The sequence below is a fragment of the Heterodontus francisci genome, chromosome 10 (assembly GCF_036365525.1).
Source record: "Heterodontus francisci isolate sHetFra1 chromosome 10, sHetFra1.hap1, whole genome shotgun sequence".
NCBI classification, from domain to species: Eukaryota; Metazoa; Chordata; class Chondrichthyes; order Heterodontiformes; family Heterodontidae; genus Heterodontus; species Heterodontus francisci.
The window spans coordinates 57099900-57124240 of NC_090380.1; the positions used below are offsets into that span (position 1 = coordinate 57099900).

Here is a 24341-nt window from a genome sequence, read left to right on the forward strand (position 1 = left end):
GTGAGGAGGGAAAGCAGTCAATTCACGCTCAGAGCATCGCTTCACATATCTCTTACAAGTGATGCCTCTGCTGTCAGATTAGTGGGAACTCAGCTGGAGCTTGGAATTGCAAAGCTTGCGATTAGTGAAGACAGCTTTCGTGTTGCCACAGTGTTTGGGAGAGCTTTTTCTTTTAGTTCGGCCTGCTCATCCTGTTCTGACAATGGTATCTCGGGGTCCTTATTATCAGCGCCCACTACCCGTAATCCTTCTGAGATTTCTCTGCCTTCTTCCAACAGGATTGCCGGTTAGAAGCTTGGACTTCTCCAGGGGGACGGACAACATCACCATCAGGCAGGGAGACACAGCTATCCTCAGGTAGGAAACGCAAGTTAATTATGTGGAACGAAGTACAAACAGAGGCTCATTAACATCCTGTTGCTTTTTCGAACCCTTTGAGGGAGTTTATTTCTCTGGCTGTTTTTAAAATAATAATCACAGGCTGAAGATGTAATAGGGTTCCAATCATCACCGCTGTTATGCAGGTCAGATTTCTCTGTTCTGCAGCTTGCTCACAGCTTTGTTATAAAATGTTGGTGTGGCAGTCTGAACACTATCCTTTAATATGTAATGGAATAGAAAGACGATCCATGTGCTGTGAGTTTCAGGCGCACCCAGGTATTCAAAGGGTTACAGAAGAACTACTTACTGAGAGCCTGGAAACGCAGAATACATAGTGCAAAGCTGTGAATGCTTTGGAGGAAACATTGGGAGATTGTTTTTGGTCATTTGTTCCTTTCAGAAAATCTTTTGAAAATGCTCTTCTCCAGAAGGACTGGGATAATCAGAAATATGAATAATGGGATCAAAGTAACTCTTTCTTGTCCAAGTGGTTTTTAAATAAAGGTAGATTCCTGGGTTCTTGCACCTCTTGGCAGCAGTGGTCTTTGATGCATTTCACTGCTGAAATAGCAGCTTCAAAAATGTAGCCGTTCTTGCAGAACATCTCATTTAAAATGATAACTTATACACTGAGACTAGTACAATGTCAACACATATTGTATGTGTGAAACATTCCATGTGCTTGTGACAGAGAGAAATAGGGAGGAAAAAAAACAAATCAGGAGGATTTTTGTTTGAATTAAGTAAAGAAATGAATCATTTTTACTTGACTCCCTCCTCCTATTGGCAAGCTGGTTGAAAAATGTGCACATATGATAATCATGCCTGTGTGTACATTTGTGTCCTGTGTAATCATGTGCACTGCATGTCCATTTATTGTTTAATCCCCCTCACCGCAATCTACTATTAAAGCTTGAACAAAATCATTGTTAAGGTTAAAACAAATCCTAAACAGGATACTGTGGGGGAGGATTGAGTATACTATCATGGTACTGTCTTGTTACTGAGCAGGTGTTGAGGGGGAGGAGAGAGGCTATACAAAGTTTTTATTAGGATATTAACCCTTTCATTCCTTTTTCTGCCCCTTTTTGTTATGTATGTTATCTATTTTAACTCTGATTTTTTTTTCTTTTTTCTTTTTCTTATTTGCTGGTTTCTTTATCTCAGTTTTTCAAATTTGTATTTGTTGCATTGGAGGGTTGCTGTAGATTAGGTTGGCAAAAGAATAGATTTAAAATCTGGGGTTTCCAATCTGAAACTGGAGAGTTAACAGGTGTGGCAATACTCCGCAAGCACATTTATCCTACTCTTTGTGATGATATGGTGCTTGAAGCTTCAAACACATAGCACAGAGATGCTGCTCCAATTTTCTTCTTTTCTTCCGATTCATATTAGGTTGTAGGATTCATGGCTGTTGGTCATCTTCTTTTACCTTGTCCAAGGTCCCATCCTTTATATGTAAGTGTACATTGAGTGCCAGCTAGTCAGCTATGTGAGACATTACACCCACACCGGTCCATAGACACACACATCCAGGAGGGTTTAATAGGTAGTCATCAAGCATGGGAACTCTATTTGATTTTTTTTCTTCCTCTCTAACCCAAGAACAGTGAGTTCAATTATAACGTCACCACCTCTATCACCCAAGTTAAAGTCATAACTCAGAACAGGCCATGGTATAAACCTGATACTTTCTTAGTCTATATGGTTTATTGTGCACTGAGGCAGGTTTCATATATTTGTGTTTAGATTTTATATTTAGATTCAGTTTGTATCCCTGTAACATAAAAACTATATTGAATAGAGTATTGATGACTAAAATGGCAGGGGGTGGGGTATGGAGGGGGTGGTGGCTTGGAAAACAGTTAACCTTGTTTTATTCCAGAGAGGTTTCTACAGGGACATGATGTTTATTTTGCACAGTAACCTTTACTGCTTCTCTGTGAATTATAGTTCATGTCAAAATGAAAGTATAAACTGGAAAACTGCATTGGGTAAAAAAAAATTATGTTTTAGTAAATTTGGTGTCTGCTGTATCACAAGCATTTCCTGGCTGATATGTTGGGGCTTGAATTAAATTCAGAACAGGTTGTTACTGACTGTACCAAAAAGCTTCCTTGTGAGGTGGAAGTGGAGCTTTAGTCACAACTTCAAAAATGATTGCATTTCTCAAGATTGTTTCTAGAAAGAACTAGCCACATTTTGCAAATGGACTTCTGAGCCCATCTACAGACCCTACCCCCCATCCCCAATGACTCAGTACATTGTGGTACTAAGTCGTATCATCCTTAGGGATCCTAGGTTTGATCCTTGACTTAGAGCAGTTTAGCTGATTTCACCCAGGGAGATAGTAAAGAGACTATAATTGGCCTTGCCACTCCTGGGATTGATTGTGGGGGTCAGCAGGAAATCACCTAGGGTTTCTGACCCTGCTCATTATCATTGCCTCCTAATGTAAAGAATGGATGTAAAGTCAGGTCAGGATAGGGCTTGGCTATATTACCTCCACTTCAAAATAGTTTGGCAATGGTCACCATCTAGGTTCACACGTGAAGAACACTCACTGGGGTGAGAGACTCGAAAGCCACCTGATCTCCAGGAAATGTACTCCAACTTGTATCACAGTCTTCAAGGGTAATGGGGAGGAATTGCAGTGTTTAAGATTATATGATGTAATCTTGCATCCATTCAAAAGAGATAGCAGGTTATGGAGGTAACACTGTCATTCATTGGATAAGCTTAGATCTAGGTGATCAGCAGTTCAGAAATGTGCTGTTGAAATAAGTACATTGCATGCTGCAAAATAATATGGTTTCTGTTCAATTTTCTTCAGAATTCATTCGAACATAGTGTCAGGAATGTTACACTGGCACATTTACCACAGGAACTATGATATTAATTTATTTGATGTCCAATCTTAATCGTATAGTCAGGGGCAGCATCTTAGGTGTGCTCTGTCTGAGAGAGAGAGGAAGAGTTTGTATACTACTTGGACACACCTCCAGGTGGCCTGACAATGGAGAATTGGCGGCGGCAGTTTATACTGACTGATAGTTCAGTCAATGAGCAGCTTACTGCCTATAAAAAGGCAAACAGGAAAAGTGTTAAAATGGGCCTGAAAACTGATGTCCCCCTCTGTCCCCCCAACCCTGCAACAGAAATTGGACAGGAGACACAGTTAAGCACACTAAAAAGGTAGGCCTCATCTGATCAAACTTAAGAAACATATGAGAAATAGGTAAAATAGTCAAGATCTTAATCTGGCTGCAAATATGTGAGGATTATTGTCAATTTGATACCTTCAACAGAGCAGCACTTTACTTCTGCATAAAAGGCAGTACCGACTCAGTGACTCAGCAAATTTAGCCTGGTCAAGCAAAGCACAATAGAGATAGTTTAATGTGGGTTGTGCTGTCATACATGTGATTTTATTTTCCTTAAATTTGCAGACCTGTTGCATGCCAGTTTATCCATTGACTAATTATAATGTTGGTGTTTGGGGAGAGACAGGGGGGCATGGCCAATCAAAAGCGTAAAAGTACCACATGCACTTTTTCTGTTTTATTGCACATTAATATTATATGTCAACCATGGATTTAATGGCTAAACTTATTCTGCATTTAACAAAATAACAAAATCTTCACTCAGCTAGATCAAGAGGCCAGAAAAAGGATTAAGATTGCAAACAGTTATTGAAAAACTGTACTGCAGACCCAGCTATATTAGGGTGGAGGGGGTTTGTATTACTAAATGCCATAGCGATCCCTCCCTCCTTCAGGTTTGAAAATTTAAGTTTTTGCAACTGTTTCCAGAAAAGCTCATTGTAAGAGGTAAGTGGCAAACTGAAATAAATACTCTATTTGCCATTTTGGGTTAATCTTCGAGCATCAAAATTTTGCCCAAAGTGGAAACATGAAGCATGGAAGCAGATTCGTCTCACTAGCACTACGACTCTCCCCCCTCCCACCGCCTCTCGAATTTTCTCCCTTGTCTCCTGAAAGTGCTGACTCATGCAGGAATAGCTGCAAGGATGCTAGGTACTCTTTGCCCTTTGGTACTTTATCCAAACCGCCATTCTATGAGCCTGGCTGAGTCAGAGTTGGGAGGCTGTTCTACTACCGGGGTAGGGGATCACAACGGAACCCAATCCTTTCCTCCATTGAATTATGGGAAGGGCCATTAAAAGTGATCAGTATCAGGCTGGATTCCCCCATGTTAGCCCAGGGTCAGTGAGGCTAACTATGGGTGTTGCAAGTGCAATTACAGCGAAGGTCAGTTAATTCAGCAAAGATTGGGACACTTTGGTTTGTATGTCTCAAGTACACACTGTCTTTACCTGATGAACGATTGTTGGGGGATGGGAGGGAGAGCTGGAAAGCAAATATGACTGAATTATGAATAATGTTATATAGTGAAATACATACATGTATTTGGTATGTCTAAGGGACTTCTTGTTGCTCTCTTTTGTTGGGAATTTTGCAAATATATGCTGGCACTTTGCTTACGGTACAATGCTGTTCATATGGTGTGTGAGTACATGCAGCACTTCCTATTCATCATGTCACTGTAGTGACATGCTACGATGTCATATATTGTGACGGTCTGTGCAAAATGTCTGCTACTCGAAGGTCTCTAACAGGAAACACAGCAAAGCAACTAGTACAAACTGAAAGACATGGAAGTATACAGATATATTCCTATACACCATTGATGGAATATAGACAGTTGAGTAACTGAATGTCTGCCTGTAAACAACAATTTTGAAATTTTCCATTAACTTTTTATTTACAATACTGTAGTGTATAATACAGTGACATTAGCTTTGCACATTTATTGCTGAGTGTTCCTGAGGTAAGGTAATTGATTGGAATTGGAAATTTACAGGATTGACTTTGAGGTTAGCGGAGCTTATTTGTGAACTGGACATCTGCCTCAATGGCCACTATTAATTCCCAGTAAAAATGTTTAAATCATGGGAAATGTTAACAAATTTTATTTACCCTTTTTGCCGTACTGTCCTGCAAGTTGAAAATACAGACCTGAAATCAATAAATGAACAAAAATGAACAATGGCAGCCGATTTGCTACGACCTGACAGTAAAAGTGAAAATGCATCACTCTAGTTTCTTCAGGTTTTTTTCTCATAACTTGTACTCCTGATATCAGGGAATTGCTCTCATGGCTCTTCTCTGCACTGCTTCCTGTGCTTGAATGTCTTTCTTGTTTCTTGATGGTCAGAATTGGATGGAGTATTCAAGGTGTGGTCTGACGAGAGCATTATGGAGTCTGATCATTACATCCTTGAACCTACATTCTACTTTGTTTAGTTATGTAGTTCAACATCTATTTGACTTGGTTGATTGCTGCTCTACATTGGGTGGACATTTACGGTCAAGTCTACTAAGATTCCAAGGACTCTTTTAGCTTTATTGTTAGCTATTTCAACACCATTGATGGAGTAAGCTGTCATCCGTTTTTCCTTCCTGTGTTTAGCACTTTACTACTGTCTGTTTTGGAATTTAATCTGCCATTGTTCTCCTGACTTACACACCTTGTCCAACTCATTCTATAACTTCTGAAGAAGCACTGCCCTTCCGAGCTAGGTATCCTTTGCAAATTTGACCACTTTACATTGAGTTTCTCAATCAATTTTCTTTATGTAAATTGGAAACAATAATGCTGCTAATACTGAGCCCTGATGTATCACAGTCACTATTTTCCACCAATTCTGGTGAGTATTCCTTGTTTCCTACCCATCAGCCAGTTTCATTCATTTCCAGAATTTACACTGAATTCACATAGCTTTGTGTTTAATAAATAGCCTCTCATGTGGAACTTTGTCAAAAGCCTTTTGGAAGTTGAGGTACACCAAGTCCATTTGGGTTGTCATTTCCTCAAAGAAATTAAGAAATTTGGTTAAGCAGAATCTTTCCTTTCTGAATCCATGTCGATGACTGTTTGCTGGACTGTTATTGTTCAGGTGTTCCTCAAGCTTAGTCCTAATAATCGTTTCCATTATTTTGCATGGAAAAGAGGTATATACCTGTGTTCTTTTCACCCTTTTTGAATATGGGTAGCATATTAGTCTTTTTCCATTCTGCTACAACTTCCCCAGTGATCAATAGCTCCCTCATGATGATAGTCAGTGCTTCACAATCTCTTCCTTAATCTTTTCAGCACCCTGGGAGAATACAGTCTATACCTGGAGATTTATTTGCTTTGAGCCTGATTAGCCTGTCATTGATTATACTGGGGATATCTTTGTTTGGAAAGCATATGTTGCTCTTGCCTTTCCTTGTGAAAATTTGGCAGAAGTAGTCATCCAGAATATTTGGTATTTATGCTTATCCACAGATTCAAGCCTGTTTGCATCATCTTTGTTCTTCACCTCTGCTGTTCCTACCCTTATATTATTATGGTACTGCAATAAATTTTTGCTGGTATGCTTAGTCTCTGCTGTTGTACTGTTGTCCAGGTCATGCTTCTCAAATCACATGTTCCTGCAAATTCTTGTATTCATCCCCAGTGGGCCCTTTCTTCTTTATTGCTGCAGGTTTTCCAATTTAACAAACTTTACTTTTGTTTGCTGATTCATTTCGGAACATATTTGTTCAGACTGAACTTGTTGGTTTTAGGAATGCATTTATTCTACATTTGTAGCATTGCACCTTTAAAGGTAATCCATTTGCCTCAACTGAAGTGTTCTTAAACAGTTTTAGCTGTTCCCTTATTTCATTGAATTTAGCCATTTTTCAAAGTATGTACCTGTATTCTGATCTTAGATATTTCTGACTGCCAGATCATGTTAAAATTTATCATTCTGTGGTTGTTGTCCCCATAGGGGACATTTCTTGTATCTTTTCTGGGTCATTTATGAATACCAGATCAAAATGAGTATTGCCTCTCGTGGCTTCCTTTAAACATTGGGTCAAGAAGCAGTCATGAACCACATCTATCAACTCTGACTCTAAATAACTTGCGTTTTCCCAGTTTATGTTGGTTGTTTTTGAAATTTCCCATTAAAACCATGTTTGTATTCTCACATACCTTCCTATGTCTTTGTAGAGAAAATTGTACACCTTATGTTGATGTGGTGGTCTGTAGCATACCCAGCATTTGTAATGACAACTCAGAGTAGTTAATTTTGTAATTAAAACTGAAAATGCTGGAAATCCTTATCAGGTCTGGCAGCATCTGTGGAAAGGGAAACAGAGCTAATCGGGGGAATTTTATGCTCTCCCCCATGGTGGGTTTGGAGGTGGGGAGGTGCCGCTGAGGACCTGAGGCCTCTGATTGGCTGGCAGCACTTGGCTGTAAGGGCAGGACTTCCGGGGCCAGGGTCCTTGATCCTGTGGAAGGCCCACCACTGTCCAGTTAAGTGCGTGCCTCATTGGCACTAGATTCAGCCGGCCCTCTGTAGAAGAAGCGACACAGGGATCTCAGCATCGGTTTCTCTGGTCGTCGAGACCCCTGCCACCAGGTTGAAATTTCCCCCCAATATTTCATATCATTAGCCTTTCATCAGAACTGGAAAAAGTTAGAGGTTGGGAAAAGTTAGAGGCAGGAAAAGGTGGGAGGGGAAAAAACAAAAGGAAGGTCTGTGATCAGGTGGATCAATGGAAAAGTCCTGGGGAAAATTGATGTCCAGAGAGATTTGGGTGTTCAGGTCCACTGTTCCCTGAAGGTGGCAACGCAGGTAAATAGAGTGGTCAAGAAGGCATACGGCATGCTTTCCTTCATCGGACGGGGCATTGAGTACAAGAGTTGGCAGGTCATGTTACAGTTGTATAGGACTTTGGTTCGGCCACATTTGGAATACTGCGTACAGTTCTGGTCGCCACATTATCAAAAGGATGTGGATGCTTTGGAAAGGGTGCAGAGGAGGTTCACCAGGATGTTGCCTGGTATGGAGGGCGCTAGCTATGAAGAGAGGTTGAGTAGATTAGGATTATTTTCATTAGAAAGACGGAGGTTGAGGGGGGACCTGATTGAGGTGTACAAAATCATGAGAGGTATAGACAGGGTGGATAGCAAGAAGCTTTTTCCCAGAGTGGGGGTTTCAATTACTAGAGGACACGAGTTCAAAGTGAAAGGGGAAAAGTTTAGGGGGGATATGCGTGGAAAGTTCTTTACGCAGAGGGTGGTGGGCACCTGGAACGCATTGCCAGCGGAGGTGGTAGATGCGGGCACGATGGAGTCTTTTAAGATGTATCTAGACAGATACATGAATGGGCAGGAAGAAAAGAGATACAGAAGCTTAGAAAATAGGCGACATGTTTAGAGAGAGGATCTGGATCGGCGCAGGCTTGGAGGGCCGAAGGGCCTGTTCCTGTGCTGTAATTATCTTTGTTCTTTGTTCTTTGTTCTGATAAAAGGGATGATGGTGCGAGCAGAAGTATGAGTAGTGGGACAAGTAAAGAAACAAAAGATCTGTCCAGAGGAGTTGTAAATGACAACAGCAGAATCATTACCAGCAGCTACTGCCTGATAAAATGGGTGGTTGTGATCTGAAATTATTGAACTCAGTGACTGAGTCTGGAAAGTTATAAAGTGTGTTATGACCAGGAGAGAAAGGTGTCAAGGGGTCTGTTACAATCTTCACCTGGTCTTATTGTAACAGGGTTTTATTTTAAACACACTGTGTTTTGAGCTCCCCTTTTGTGAATCCTTGTTCACAGCTTTCCAATTATAAGGCAAAGAAATTAGCATAAACAGGCCTTCTTAGGTTTAAAGAATAAATGTGAAATTTATTAAACCTTAAACTTAAACTCTAATACGGTTAATGCCTACAGATATACGACGCGCCCATGCTAGCATGCACACGCGATATATACATGAGGACAGGGACAGAAAAGAGAAGAAAAGATAAAGTGGAACAGTTTGAGGCAATATCTTGTTACTGTGCTTCGAGCTTACAGTAGTCCTTGCATTTCGTTGGGGCCCAGTAAACCTTGTTCATGTGGGAGACTTTTCTCTGAGTTTACATATCTTCAATGGTTTCTGGAGCTGGTGAGAGCGAGATGAGGGCAGACAGGAGAGGAGGTAATTGTTGCTTCAGTTCCAGGAGCACATGGCATTCTGAGTTCACATTCTGTTTTTCCAGTTTAAAACTCCCCTAGTTGGCCAGGAGGTGGTCACGTGACTGACTGGTTTGACCAGGTCTCTTCTGTGTATTGGAGTGGGGACTGGTTCGTTTTTTCAACACTGTGTGCATGCTAGCAAATGTCCTTCCAGCCAGGAGCTTGCAATTTTAAGTTTTAATGTTCATGTGGCAAAATCATGTGTGCCTCAGACTTGGCAGGTGGGGGGTTTACCTGACATATGCCTAAGCAAAAGGTAAACTGCTGTGTCTTGAGCTTCATTGTAAGAGGCCAAGGTCAGAGTGGGAGTGGGACAGACAATTAAAATGGAAAGCAACTGGAAGCTCAGGGTGACGCTTGCAGACTGAGTGGAAGTGTTCAGCAGCACATTCATCTAATTTGCATTTGGTGTCTCTAAGGTAGAGGAGGCCACATTATGTGAAATTGAAAGAAGTGCAAGTAAATCGCTGTTTCACCTGGAAGGAGTGTTTTGGGGCCCTGGACGTTGGGATGGGAGAATATAAATGGGCAAGTGTTTTATCTCCTGTGCTTATATGGAAAGGTGCTGTGGGAAAGGGAGGGGGTGTTAGGGTGATTGAGGAATAGACCAGGATGTTGCAGAGGAAATGGTCCATTCAGCATGCTGAAAGGAGATGGGATGCTATGTTTGGTGGTGGCATCATGCTGGGTGTGACAGAAATGGTGGAGGATGATCTGTTGAATGTGCAGGCTGGTATGGTGGAAGGTGAAGACAAGGGGAACCCTATTGTGGTCCTGGGAAGGAGGAGATGGGGTGAGACCAGAAGTGTGAGAAATGGAATGGAGATAGTCAAAGGCCCAGTCAAGCACAGTGGAAGGGAATCCTCGGTTGCAAAAAAAGAAAGACAAATTAGAAGTGCTGGTGTGGAAGGTGGCATCCTCAGAACAGAAGTAAGAAGAGACTGAAAAAATGGAATAGAATCCTTACATGAAGAGGGCTGGGAGGAAGTGTAGTCAAGGTAACTTTGGGAGTCAGTGGGCTTATAGTAGATATTGGCTGATAGCCTATCCTGGTAAATAATGACAGAAGTCAAGGAAGGGAAGAGTCAGAGATCGAACATGTGAAAGCGAAGGAAGAGTGAAAATTGGAAAAAAGTTAATGAAATTTTCCAGTCCAGGCTAAGAGCAGGAAGTGGCACCAATACAAAGTAATGTACCAGAAAAACAGGAGAGCGATGGGACCCGAATGAGACTGGAACGAAGAATGTTCCACATATCTCACAAAAAGTTAGGCCTAGCTAGGACCCATAGAGTTTCCCATAGCAACACTTTTCACTTGGAGAAAGTGAGTGGAGTCAAAGGAGAAGTTGCTCAGTGCAAGAACAAGTTCAGCCAGGCAGAGGAGGGTGGTGGTGGATGGAGACTTGGTTTCAGCAAGAAGGGGAGGGATAGCAGGTTTTCCTGATAGGGGTGGAAGTGTAGAGGGACTGGATGTGCATGGTGAAAAGAAGATGGTTAGAGACATTTAATTTTGTGACAAAAACAGAAAATGCTGGAAATAGCAGGTCAGGCAGCATCTGTGGAGAGAAAAACAGCGTTAACATTTCAGGTTGATGACCTTTCATCAGAACTCTGCTTTTTTCTCCAAAGATGCTGCCGGACCTGCTGAGTGTTTCCAGCATTTTCTGCTTTCGTTTCAGATTTCCAGCATCTACAGTATTTTTCTTTTGTATGACAGTTAATTTTGTAGTTTTCAACCCCCGATAGAATCAACAATTTTTTCCTCTCAGGTATCCCTGAAAATTCAAGGTATACCATTTCCTTTCCTACCTACTCTGTTATATTTAAACTCTCTTCTCCTGAACATTCACTTCCATCCTTTGGATTAAGTCATGCTTCTAATATTGCCACACATCAGGCCAGATTTTGTGCACATCCCAACGGTGGGTCTCATGGCAGAGGAGGGTGGGGGCGGAGAATTGGGGCACAATTGCCCGCCATAGAACCCGACGCTGGGATTCCCAGTTCCAATTCTCCTGGGCGCGGGTTAGGCCAACGACGGCCTTCCTGCCCAAAGGCCAATTAAGGGCTCTTCCCGCCACTGCTGTGATTTTACCCGGGACATCCCTCCTCCTGGCCCAAACGCCCACCACTCAACCTCCTCACCGGAGCCTTCTGGACTGGCTCCGGCGATCTCGCCTCACCTATCTCTTGTTTGGTGTTCCAGCACTGGGCCTGGGTCTGAGGCTTCTGCAGTACCGGCAGTGGCCACTGCTCCTGGTGGCACTGCCAATACTGCTGAGCTGCCGGCCTGGTGATTTGCCGGCGTCACTTGGGGGCGGGTTCCCTGTCCCTATTAAGTCTTTAAAGGGACAGGAATCTCGCCTCATTTAAACTTTGACTCCAAAAGACTGGATCACTCCGGGGGTCACCAAAAATGCAGAGGCGGGGTTACCCCCACCTTTTCAGCCCAGCGCTGGGAGCCCCGCCTCCTCCGCAAAATCCAGCCCATCATGGTTCTCTACTGCCACAGTGGCCTCCAGTCTGGCATCTTTGTGTTCATGCATATACATGAAATAGGAGGGTCAGTGTCCAATTGGAAAAAAAAATTGTCTTAAGGACAGGAAACAGCAAGTCATAATAAATGGTTGTTTTTCAGACTGGAACATGGTAGAAAGTGATGTTCCCCAAGGGTCAGTGCTGAGAACCCTGCTTTTTTTGCTACACATAAATGGATCTTGGAATACAAAGTAGAATCTCAAAACTTGCCGATGACACCAAACTTGTAGGTGCAGCAAACAGTGAGGATGATATGAACCGCCCGCAACAGGACGTAATTCGGCTTGCAGAATGGGCAGGCATGTGGCAGATGGAATTTAATACTGACAAGTGTGAGGTGATGCATTTTGGCAGAAGGAATCGGGAGAGGCAATATATATTTAATGACACAGTTCTAAAGAGTGTGCAGGAACAGAGAGACCTGGGGGGTGCATGTGCATCGATCTTTGAAGGTGACAGGACATATTGAGAGAGTGAACATACGAATTAGGAACAGGAGAATGCCACTTGACCCCTCGAGCCTACTCCGCCATTCAGTAAGTTCATGGCTTAACTGATTACGCCACATTTTCACCTACCTCCGATAACCTTCCATCCCCTTGCTTATCAAGAATCTATCTACCTTTGCCTTAAAAATATTCAAAGACTCTGCTTCCACTGCCTTTTGAGGAAGAGAATTCTAAAGACTCAGGACCCTCGAAGAGAAAAAGTTTCTCCTCATCTCTGTCTTAAATGGGCGACCCTTCATTTTTAAACAGTGACCCCTAGTTTGAGATTCTCCCACAAGGGGAAACACCCCTCAGGATCTTATACGTTTCAATCAAGTCACCTCTTACTCTTCTAACCTCCAGTGGATACAAGCCTCGCCTGTCCAATCTTTCCTCGTAAGACAGGCCACTCATTCCAGGTATTGGTCCAGTAAACCTTCTCTCTACTGCCTCCGATGCATTTACATTATTCCTTAAAAAAGGAGACCAGTACTGTACACAGTACTCCAGATGTGGTCTCACCAATGCCCTGTATAGCTGAAGCATAACCTCCCTACTTTTGTATTCAATTCCCCTCGCGATAAATTATAACATTCTATTAGCTTTCCTAATTACATGCTGTACCTGCATACTAACCTTTTGCAATTCATCCACTAGGACACCCAGATCACTCTGCATCTCAAAGCTCTGCAATCTCTCACCATTCAGATAATATGCTTTTTTTTATTCTTCCTGCCAAAGTGGACAATTTCACATTTTCCCATATTATACTCTATTTGCCAGGTTTTTGCCCACTCACTTAACCTATCTATATCCCTTTGTAGCCTCCTTATGTCCTCTTCACAAGTTACTTTCCTACCTATTTTTGTGTCATCAGCAAATTTATCAACCATACCTTCGGTCCCTTCATCTAAGTTAGTTATATAAATTGTAAAAAGTTGATACCCCAGCACAGATTCCTATGGCACACCACTCCTTACATCTCGCCAACCAGAAAATTATGCCTACTCTCTGTTTCCTGTCAGCTAACCAATCTTCTATCCATGCCAATATGTTACCCCCTACACCATACGCTTTTATTTTCTGCAATAGCCTTTGATGTGGCACCTTATCAAATGCCTTCTGGAAATATAGGTACAGGACATCCACCAGTTCCCCTTTATCTACAGCACATGTAACTCCCTCAAAGAACTCCGATAAATTAGTTAAACATGATTTCCCCTTCACAAAACCATGTTGTCTCTGCCTGATTACCTTGAATTTTTATAAATGCCCTCCTATAATATCTTTAATAATAGCTTCTAGCATTTTCCCTAAGACAGATGTTAAGCTAACTGGCCTGTAGTTTCCTGCTTTCTGTCTCCTCCCTTTTTGAATAAAGGAGTTACATTCGCTATTTTCCAATCAAACGGAAACTTCCCCGAATCTAGGGAATTTTGAAAAATTTAAACTAATGCATCAACTATCTCACTAGCCACTTCTCTTACCACCCCAGGATGAAGTCCATCAGGACCCGTGGACCTGTCAGCCGTCAGCTCCAGCAATTTGTTCAGTACCACTTGCCTGGTGATTGCAATTTTCTTGAGTTCCTCCCTCCCTTCCATTTCTTGACTTACAGCTAATACTGGGATGTTACTCAATAGTGAAGACCGATGCAAAATATCTGTTCAATTCATCTGCCATCTCCTTATTATTCATTATTAATTCCCCAGACTCACTTTTTATAGGTCCAACGCTCACTTTGTTAACTCTTTTTAAAAATATCTATAGAAACTTTTACTATCTGTCTTTATATTTCTAGCTAGCTTTCTCTCATACTCTAATTTTACCTTCCTTATCAATCTTTAACTCCTTCTTTGCTGTTTTTATATTCTGTCCAATCTTCTGACCTGCCTCCCAACTTTGCACAATTGTAGGCTTTTTCTTTAAGTTCGATACAATCTTTAACTGTTTTAGTTAACCAGATGGCAGGTCCCACCCTTGGAATTGTTCTTTCTCATTTAAATGTATCTATTCTGTGTATTCTAAAACATCCCCTTAAATGTCTGGCACTACATCTGTACTGACCTATCCTTTAACCTGATTTGCCAGTTCACTTTAGCTAGCTCTGCTTTCATGCCCTCATAATTGCCCTTATTTAAGTTTAAAATACTAGTCTTAGACCCACTCTTCTCTCCTTCAAACTGAATGCAAAATTCAATCATGTTATGATTGCTGCTACCTAGGGGCACCTTAACTATGAGGTCATTACTTATTCCTTTCTCATTGCACAATGCCAGGTCTAGTAGAGCCTGCTCTCTGGTTGGCTCCAGAATGTATTGTTCCAGGAAATTATCCCGAAAACATTCTATGTACTCCTCATCCATACTATGGCTGCCCATCTGATTTTTCCAGTCTATATGTAGGTTAAAATCCCCCATAATTATCGCTGTACCATTCTGACAAGCTGCCATTATTTCTTCCTTTATATACCGTCCAGCAGTGTGGTTAATGTTAGGTGACCTGTGCACCACTCCCACAAGTGACTTCTTGCCTTTATGATTTCCCATCTCTACCCAAACTGCTTCGACATCCTGGTCTCCTGAACTTAGGTCATCCCTCTCTATTGCACCAATACCATCATTAATTAGTAGAGCTACCCCTGCACTTTTTCCTAGCTTCTTGTCCTTCTTAAATGCCATGTACTCTTCAATATTCAGGTCCCAGTCTATTTCGTCCTGCAGCCATGTCTCTGTAATGGCTATCAGATCATATTTATTTCTATTTGTGCTCTTAATTTATCTGCTTTGAATGCTACGTGCATTCAGATACAGAGACTTTAGTTGTGTCCTTTTATTATTTTTGTAACCTTATCTGTTGATTTACTCTTAGATTTGTTCGCTCTGTCCTTTCCTGTCACAGTCTGTTTACCATTTCCCATATTAATACCTTTCTCTCTTGCCTTGTCTCCACTCCTTGATTTACCTATCTTCCCAAATTTGATCCCTTGCCCCCACTATTCAGTTTAAAATCCTCTTTACTTCCCTAGTTATGTGGCTGGCTAGAACACTGGCCCCAGCACAGTTCAGGTGTAGACCGTCCCAACGGTACAGCCACCACTTACCCCAGTACTGCTGCCAGTGCCCCATGAACCAGAACCCACTCCTATCACATCAGTCTTTGAGCCACGCATTCATTTCTCTAATCTTATTTGCCCTATCCCAATTTTCATGTGGCTCAGATAATAATCTAGTAAAGCATATCGGATCTTGGGCTTCATAAACAGAGGCATTGAGTACAAAAGCAGGGACGTTTTGCTGAACCTTTACAAAGCTCTGGTTAGGCCCCAATTGGAGTATTGTGTCTCATTCCGGTCACCACACTTTAGGAAGGATGTGAGGGGTCCTTGAGAAGGTGCAGTGGAGATTTACCAGAATGGGGGATTTTAGTTACAAGGTTAAATTTGAAAAACTGGGTTTGTTTTCCTTAGAACAAAGGAGATTGAGGGGATATTTACTAGAAATGTAGAAGATTATGACAGGTTTAGATAAGTCGGACAAGGAAAAGCTGTTCCTATTAAATAATGGTACAAGGACTCGGGGACACAGATTGAAGGTTTTGAGCAAGAGTTGCAGGGGGAATGTGAGGAAGCACTTTTTTAGACAATGGGCGGTAATGACATGAAACTTGCTGCCCACAAGGGTGTTGGAAGCAGAGACAATCAGTGACTTCCCAAAAGGAAATTGAATGGCCACTTGAAGGAAATAGACTTGCAGGGCTATAGGGATCGAGCAGGGGAGTGAAACTGACTGGATAGCTTTGTGGAAAGCTGGCATGGACTCAATGGGCCGAATGGTCTCCTTCTGTGCCGTAAATGACTGACTGACCCTATCTTATTTTAGATTTTCCTCCTGGTTCATTTTTCTCTTTCTGGATATCTGTGTCTACACCTATATAAGCAAAATACTGCGGATGCTGGAAATCTGAAATAAAAACAAGAAATGCTGGAACCACTCAGCAGGTCTGGCAGCATCTGTGGAAAGAGAAGCAGAGTTAACGTTTCGGGTCAGTGACCCTTCTTCGGAACTGACAAATATTAAAAATGTCACAGGTTATAAGCACGTGAGGTGGGGGTGGGGCAAGAGATAACAAAGGAGAAGGTGTAGATTGGACAAGGCCACATAGCTGACCAAAAGGTCATGGAGCAAAGGCAAACAATATGTTAATGGTGTGTTGAAAGACAAAGCATTAGTACAGAAAAGGTGTTAACGGACTGAATATTGAACAGCCGCAAGTACAAACATGAAAAAAAACAGTGGGTAAGCAAACTGGACAAACTAAGATGAAATGAAATAAATGCAAAAAAAAGGTTGTAAAAAATGTAAAAAAGAAAAAAGAAAAAACAACTAAAAATGAAAGTAAAATGGGGGGCTGTCATGCTCTGAAATTATTGAACTCAATGTTCAGTCCAGCAGGCTGTAGTGTGCCTAATCGGTAGACGAGATGCTGTTCCTCGAGCTTGCGTTGATGTTCACTGGAACACTGCAGCAATCCCAGGACAGAGGTGTGAGCATGAGAGCAGGGGGGAGTGTTGAAATGGCAAGCAACCGGAAGCTCAGGGTCCTGCTTGCGGACTGAGCGGAGATGTTCCGCAATGCGGTCACGCAGTCTGCGCTTGGTCTCCCCAATGTAGAGGAGACCACATTGTGAGCAGCAAATACAGTATACTAGTTGTTTTTTCTTTTTTCTTTTTTACAATCTTTTTTTTGCATTTATTTCATTTCATCTTAGTTTGTCCAGTTTGCTTACCCACTGTTTTTTTTCATGTTTGTACTTGCGGCTGTTCAATATTCAGTCCGTTAACACCTTTTCTGTACTAATACTTTGTCTTTCAACACACCATTAACATATTGTTTGCCTTTGCTCCATGACCTTTTGGTCAGCTATGTGGCCTTGTCCAATCTACACCTTCTCCTTTGTTATCTCTTGCCCCACCCCCACCTCACTTGCTTATAACCTGTGACATTTTTAATATTTGTCAGTTCCGAAGAAGGGTCACTGACCCGAAACGTTAACTCTGCTTCTCTTTCCACAGATGCTGCCAGACCTGCTGAGTGATTCCAGCATTTCTTGTTTTTATTTCATGTGTCTACACCTACTTGTTTATTGCCTTCTCTCCGATGATCTGTCTGGTCTGGGAGTCTGTTTTGTCCCTGCCCTCCTTTCTAATTTCATTGTTTTGTATTGCTGTCCCAATGTTCCTTATAAATTTCTTTTCCCATGTCCCCTCTACCAGTCCTTTCTTATACTGAATGGATTTGTAGTTATTTATGAAAGTAGTAGTGTTGTATTCACACTGTGCTGACGGCCACTTGTTCTTTTGCTTAATTCCTTTTTCTCAGAAATCTGAAAGTATAGCACAGACCATTGCTTTTCAACCTTTATCTTTCAGTTTTGAGCCACTCTTTGTATGTGTTTTTTAAGGACTAAACATTATTTCTCTCAAATGCTATTTACTCCTGCACTGACAATGACCACTGGGCCTCTACTTGTCCCCTTCTATATTCCTTGTAACCTTTCCTCAATATGTGCATTATAGTCACTGCAAATATTTATTGTGAAGCCTTTCAAGATGTTTCTGAGAGATTGATGAAGTGCTATATAAATGTAATCATTTTTATATATATTTAATAGTAAGTAATAACTCTTCTTGGGATTACAGATCTGAACCAGTGACTTGGAAACCAGGATCAGTATATTTTTGTGTGTATTAGTTCTCAATCTGTAGTTTGAAATAATCCTTTGTGGCTCTTGCCTTACTTATTTCTGTGTTTTTATTTTATTTAATTTCTACCTATTTTGTTTTGCATATAAGACCCAATCCTACTATGCAGGTTTATCTTTTCTTCATACAATGCATAAATTGAACTGGATGGATGAATCCTGCCTGTAATTGAAAGGATTCAGTTCACCTCACCACTAGACTTACATCAGGCTACCATGAAATTCACCGTCAAAAATTTTATATCTGGAATAGTACGTGAAAAAAAGCCATCTTCGTAGTCACCCCACACAAACACTGAAATCTGTCATGATGGAGGTACTAAAAAAATTGATGGAAAAGCAGCAGAACTCTGGATGCGTAGAGTGGAATATAACGTTAAATGCATCTCCTCTTGGCTCTAGGACTTCAGTTTTAAATCATAGTACTTAAGTTTACTTCTGCAGTTACTGCAAAGTTTCTGTCCTAATTCTCTGGCAAGTCTTGAAAGGTACATAATGTACTTTTGCAAGTTAGTACTGGGACTGAGAAATGTTAAACCCATATCGGTTGAAGACAAATGCATGTTGTTGAATAACTAGCTTTGGAAGTTCCAAAAATATGTTGGTATGTGGGTGACAGAACGGCCAGTCAATACCAGTGGGTTGAGGGGGGTTCACATAAAGTACTTTACATATCAGTGGACTGCTCCCATATTGTAACCCTAGGTTCATTTTCACTGTATTTTATGATCTAACGAGTTGGCATGGTGATGTGGTTTCCTGCTCCTTCACCCTGCTGTAACAAATCCACTTTCATTTTGCTGCTATCACCATTTTTGATACTACTGTCATTTTCAGCCTATCAAATAGTTTAAAATGGCATAACACACCTGCTCTGTGGTGGTAACATCGATACATCAAGATATAGATGAGACAATATCCTTTCGTTCTTCCAGCCTGTTGGCTGACAATAGTCAGGACAGCATTACAAGGTAAACAACATAGAAATCAAATAATTCCAGCTAATTTTGTACCATTAACTCTGTTTCTTTCTCCACAGATGCTGCCAGACCAGCTGAGTATTTCCAGCATCTGCAGTATTTTGCTTTTATTTATCTAACCAGTGGTTGGTCCTTAAAGCAACCACTGAAGGTCACCACCAAAAATATAAGTTTGTTAAAGGACCACTCCTCCCAGTTCCACTGCAATACCAAAGTTTGTTGCTGGCTCCCGATTGCCCCAGCCCCCTCCTGACCGCTTCCCCTCTCTCCTGAGCCTTCCTTCCCTATGGCACCCCTCCCTTCTGCTTGCTTCCTTCACTTCCGACCACTTCCATTCCCTCCCAGAATATAGGCTGTAGCCCAAATTCCATTGCTGATTCGCCAGTGAGTTGCCTGGAGATGCCCAGCATGTGTTTGCAGCTATAATAAAAACAGAAAATGCTGGAAATAGTCAGCAGGTCAGGCAGCATCTGTGGAGGGAGAAACAGAGTTAATGTTTCATGACATTTAAATGAGGCCAAAGGCCCAATATTGGGGCTTCCAACACCAAAAGGAGTCAACTGATTTGCAGTTCCATTAACATTTATTTCCAATGGTGCACCTAATCGGAAGGGCAAATTTGACCAGTGGATTTGCAATAGCCTCCTATTTTTAACTAACACTATTTTCCTTGCGACATTGATCTATGTAAGTACAACCATTTTCACAATCAACTGCAAATTAATCTGTGCATCCATTCTCTGCAGCTACTGTACAATAGCATTTTATCTCACCTTGGTGCTCTTTTTCAAGTCCTGAAACGTCTTCCAGGGCCCTATCCAATCTCTCACAGTAGTCAACACCAAGTTCACATGATCCATTATATGTAGCCACATGGACTGCCTCCACTGCAAGTTTGTGAGCTGTCTTTCCTTATTGAAAGGTCACCTAATTTTCCAAACTGCATTCTACAAGAGCCTCTGAGCTATTTCTTAAAAGTTCTGCATGCTCCACAACTGGATTCATAGAGTTATCATCAATTATACCAGCTAAGTGGCTTGTTATCTACCTCCGAAGTGCTAAAAGATCATTAGTGCAGAATATAGCATGACTGAGCAGTTTTCGATCTTTCCTGTAAGCAGAATTGTGTTGCATGAAATTGCCCAAAGCAAAATCAGTAGTAGCACAATTGTGTTTTGATTGTGGGTTGTGAAAATATATGGGAAAAGACTTTTAATTCCGCTTCCGAACAAGAGGAAAATGCATCTCAGTGATGCATTCCTGGTGCCCAGTGTAGATTTATCTTCCCCGTGCAATCAGGAAATCAAAGATTTTATTTTTTAATATTCAGCTACTTAGTATTATCTTATGCAGAATTACTTCATTTAACAGACAATTTGTGTTACCTGTATGAGGGAATGCAGTCGTTTATCATGATGCAACACATTCTCCTTTGTAAATGGTCAAAATATATGTCCAGTTTAAGGAGCACATGATTAAGCTGCTTTTTTGATTTAACTTGTAGCAAATATAAATTTTCTGTATCATCCATCAGAAGTCGACACTTTTTTTTTACTACTTTTGAACTGACTGGTGGCACTGGGTGGTACTGTGCTGAATGACACTGTCCTTCTGAATATAGCACAAATCAGGTATCCAGAGTAACTGGTATAACTTGCACTAGCTATTGGGTACTGCCAAGTAAGAGAACAGAGCTGTCCTATTTACACTGCCGTTGCATTGATGCAACTCCAATCAGCAATAACATCACAGCACAGAGGGAACAGCTCGGATGTTGAGATTTTGTATTGTGATCCAATTTGCCAATGTCACCTAGTTCGCATCTATGTTGCCAAAATCTGATGGAATAGTAATTCTGTTCTAATATCAATCTGAGATTTAAATTATTCACATTCTGCATTTACACCAGGGATTCAATCTGTAACTTTGAAGTCTGTATTCAATGATGCTTTTACATTGATGACTGTGTTTATACAGCAAACACTACTGCAGAGTTGAATCTGTGCCAGCTTTATCTCAGAATAAAGCATTCAGTGTAAACAGGACATCTGATGGTTGCTAAAGGGCTTTAATACCTTCTTTATAGCTGCAAAAGAAGGTTGGAATTGTCCCAGATTAATTCTTAGTTTGCTGCTGTAATCAGACCCAATTACCCGAGTTCCAAACAAGCATAGGACCAAAGGGATTCAATGTAAAAGTAGATCGGTACACATCTGTATTTTTTTTAACCACTGGGGTACCTCAAGATATCTCACTTAAGTAGTTCTGAGCTGCCAATTAGACAATTTGTTGAATACCTGGTCTAATATTACATTCAAAACACATCACTCTGATTACATAGCCAAGTCAAATTACCATGCCCTGAACCTTGATTGGATAACAAACCAGGCTTTGGAACCATTTATCAGCAAATAAGAGGGGAGAAATTAACAATGTGGTGCCATTGGTGGTAGGGCCCCAGGGACAGAGCAAAGCCAGTAAATGCAAAGTTACAGAAAAGCTGAAGTATGAATTCTATTCAGTAATCAGTATGAAGTGAAAATAGAAGAAATTACAGAATTCGGAAGATAGGAGCACAAAGCTATGTTTTTTTTAAATGTTTTATTTCAGAACATTTTAAGTCTTTAACTAAAGCAGTAACAAATCCCATCCTGGCACATAAATAGAGTTACTGCAGTTAGTTTTAACACCACAATGTGTGAGCTGAGATCTTAAAATCTTGAGTATAGAATTGCATGCAGTTGATAATCTAAGAGACAATATCGGAATACATGTATTTAATAAATCTGGAAATAAAAGCTAGTCTAATGATGACCATGAAACTATTGTCGATTGTTGTAAAAATCCATCTAGTTCACTAATGTTGTTCAGGGAAGAAAATCTGCCGTCCTGACCTGGTCTGGCCTACATCTGACTCCAGGCCCACAGCAATGTGGTTGACTCTTAAAATGCCCTCTGAAATGGCCTAGCAAGCCACTCAGTTGTATCAAACCGCTACAAAGTTGGCAAACCCGGCATCGAGCTAGGCACCGGAAATGACAATGGCAAACCCAGTCGTATCGACCTTGCAAAGTCCTCCCTCTTAACATCAGGGGGCTTATGCCAAAATTGGGAGAGCTGTCCCACAGACTAGTCAAGCAACAGCCTGACAAGAGTCATACTCATGGAATCATACCTTGCAGACAATGTTTCAGACACCACCATCACCATCCCTGACTATGTCCTGTCCCACCGGCAGGGCAGACACACCAGAGGTGGGGGCACAGTGATATACAGTCGAGAGGGAATTGCCCTGGGAGTCTTCCAAATTGACTCCGGACTCTATGATGTCTCATGGCATCAGGTCAAACATGGGCAAGGAAACCTCCTGCTGATTACCACCTACCATTCCACCACCAACAACCCCCCCCCCTCCCCACCGGGCTGATGAATCAGTGCTACTCCATGTTGGAAGTAGCACTGAGGGCAGCAAGGGCACAAAATGCGCTTTGGGTGGGGGACTTCAATGTCCAACACAAAGAGTAGCTCGGTAGCACCACTACTGACAGAGCTGGTCAGGTCCTAAAGGACATAGCTGCTAGACTGGGTCTGTGGCAGGTGGTGAGGGAACCAACAAGATGGAAAAATCTACTTGATCTTTTCCTCACCAATCTACCTTTGCAGATGCATCTGTCCATGACAGAATGGGCAGGAGTGACCACCGCACAGTCCTTGTGGGCAGGAAGTCCCATCTTCACACTGAGGGTACCCACCATCCTGTTGTGTGGCACTACCACTGTGCTAAATAGAATAGATTTTGAACAGATTCAGCAACTCAAAACTGGGCATCCATGAGGCGCTGTGGGTCATCAGCAGCAGAATTGTATTCAACCACAATCTGTAACCTCATGGATATGCATATCCCCCACCATTACCTTCAAGCCGGGGGACTAATCCTGGATCAATGAAGAGCGCAGGAAGACATACCAGGAGCAGCACCAGGCATACCTCAAAATGAGGTGTCAGCCTGGTGAAGCTACAACACAGGACTACTTGCATGCCGAACAGCAGATGCAGCATGCAATAGACAGAGCTAAGCAATCCTACAATCAACGTATCAGATCTAAGCTCTGCCGACCTGCCACATTCAGTTGTGGGTGGTGGTGGACAATTAAATAACTGACAGGAGGAGGAGGCTGCACAAATATCCCCATCCTCAATGATGGGGGATTCCATGACATCAGTGCACAAGATAAAGCTGAAGCATTTGCATCCATCTTCAGACAAAAGTGCCGAGTGAATGATCCATCTCGGCCTCCTCCTGAGGTCCCCAGCATCACAGTTGCCAGTCTTTAACCAATCCAATTCACTCTACATGATATCAAGAAACGGCTGAAGGCACTGGATACTGCAAAGGCTACGGGCCCTGGTAACATTCTGGCAATAGTACTGAAAATTTATGCTTCAGAACTAGTCGTGCCCCTAGCCAAGCTGTTCCAGTACAGTTACAACACTGGCATCTACCCGGCAATGTGGAAAATTGCCCAGGTATGTCCTGTGCACACAAAGCAAGGCAAATCCAATGCGGCGAGTTACCGCCCTAAAGGTCTACTCCCGATCATCAGCAAAGTGATGGAAGGGGTCGTCGACAGTGCTATCAAGCGGCACTTGTTCAGCAATAACCTACTCACTGACGCTCAGTTTGGGTTCCGCCAGGGCCACTCAGCTCCTGATCTCATTACAGCCTTGGCCCAAACATGGACAAAGAGCTGAACTCCAGAGGTGAGGTTAGAATGACTGCCCCTGACGGCAAGGCAGCATTTGACCGAGTATGGCATCAAGGAACCCTCGCAAAACTGGAGTCAATATGAATCAGGTGAAAAATTCTTCACCAGTTGGTGTCATACCTAGCACAAAGGAAGATTGTTGTGGTTGGTGGAGGTCAATCATCTCAGTCCCAGGACATTACTACAGGAGTTCCTCAGGGTAGTTTCCTAGGCCCAACTATCTTCAGTTGCTTCATCAATGACCTTCTTTCCATCATACGGTCAGAGGTGGGGATGTTCGCTGATGATTGTACAATGTTCAGCACAATTCACGACTCCTCAGATACTGAAGCAGTCCGTGTAGAA

General features: G+C 42.0%; 1 protein-coding gene across 1 annotated transcript in view; it reads left to right on the top strand.

Annotated features, from left to right (window-relative positions):
- The first annotated feature begins 202 nt into the window (after positions 1 to 202).
- The window catches only part of LOC137374452 (limbic system-associated membrane protein-like), a 1003210-nt gene continuing 979071 nt past the window's right edge, over positions 203 to 24341 (top strand). Inside the window, exon 1 of the mRNA XM_068040581.1 lies at positions 203 to 357. Coding sequence (XP_067896682.1) covers positions 203 to 357 — 155 coding nt within the window. The remainder of the gene's footprint in view (positions 358 to 24341) is intronic.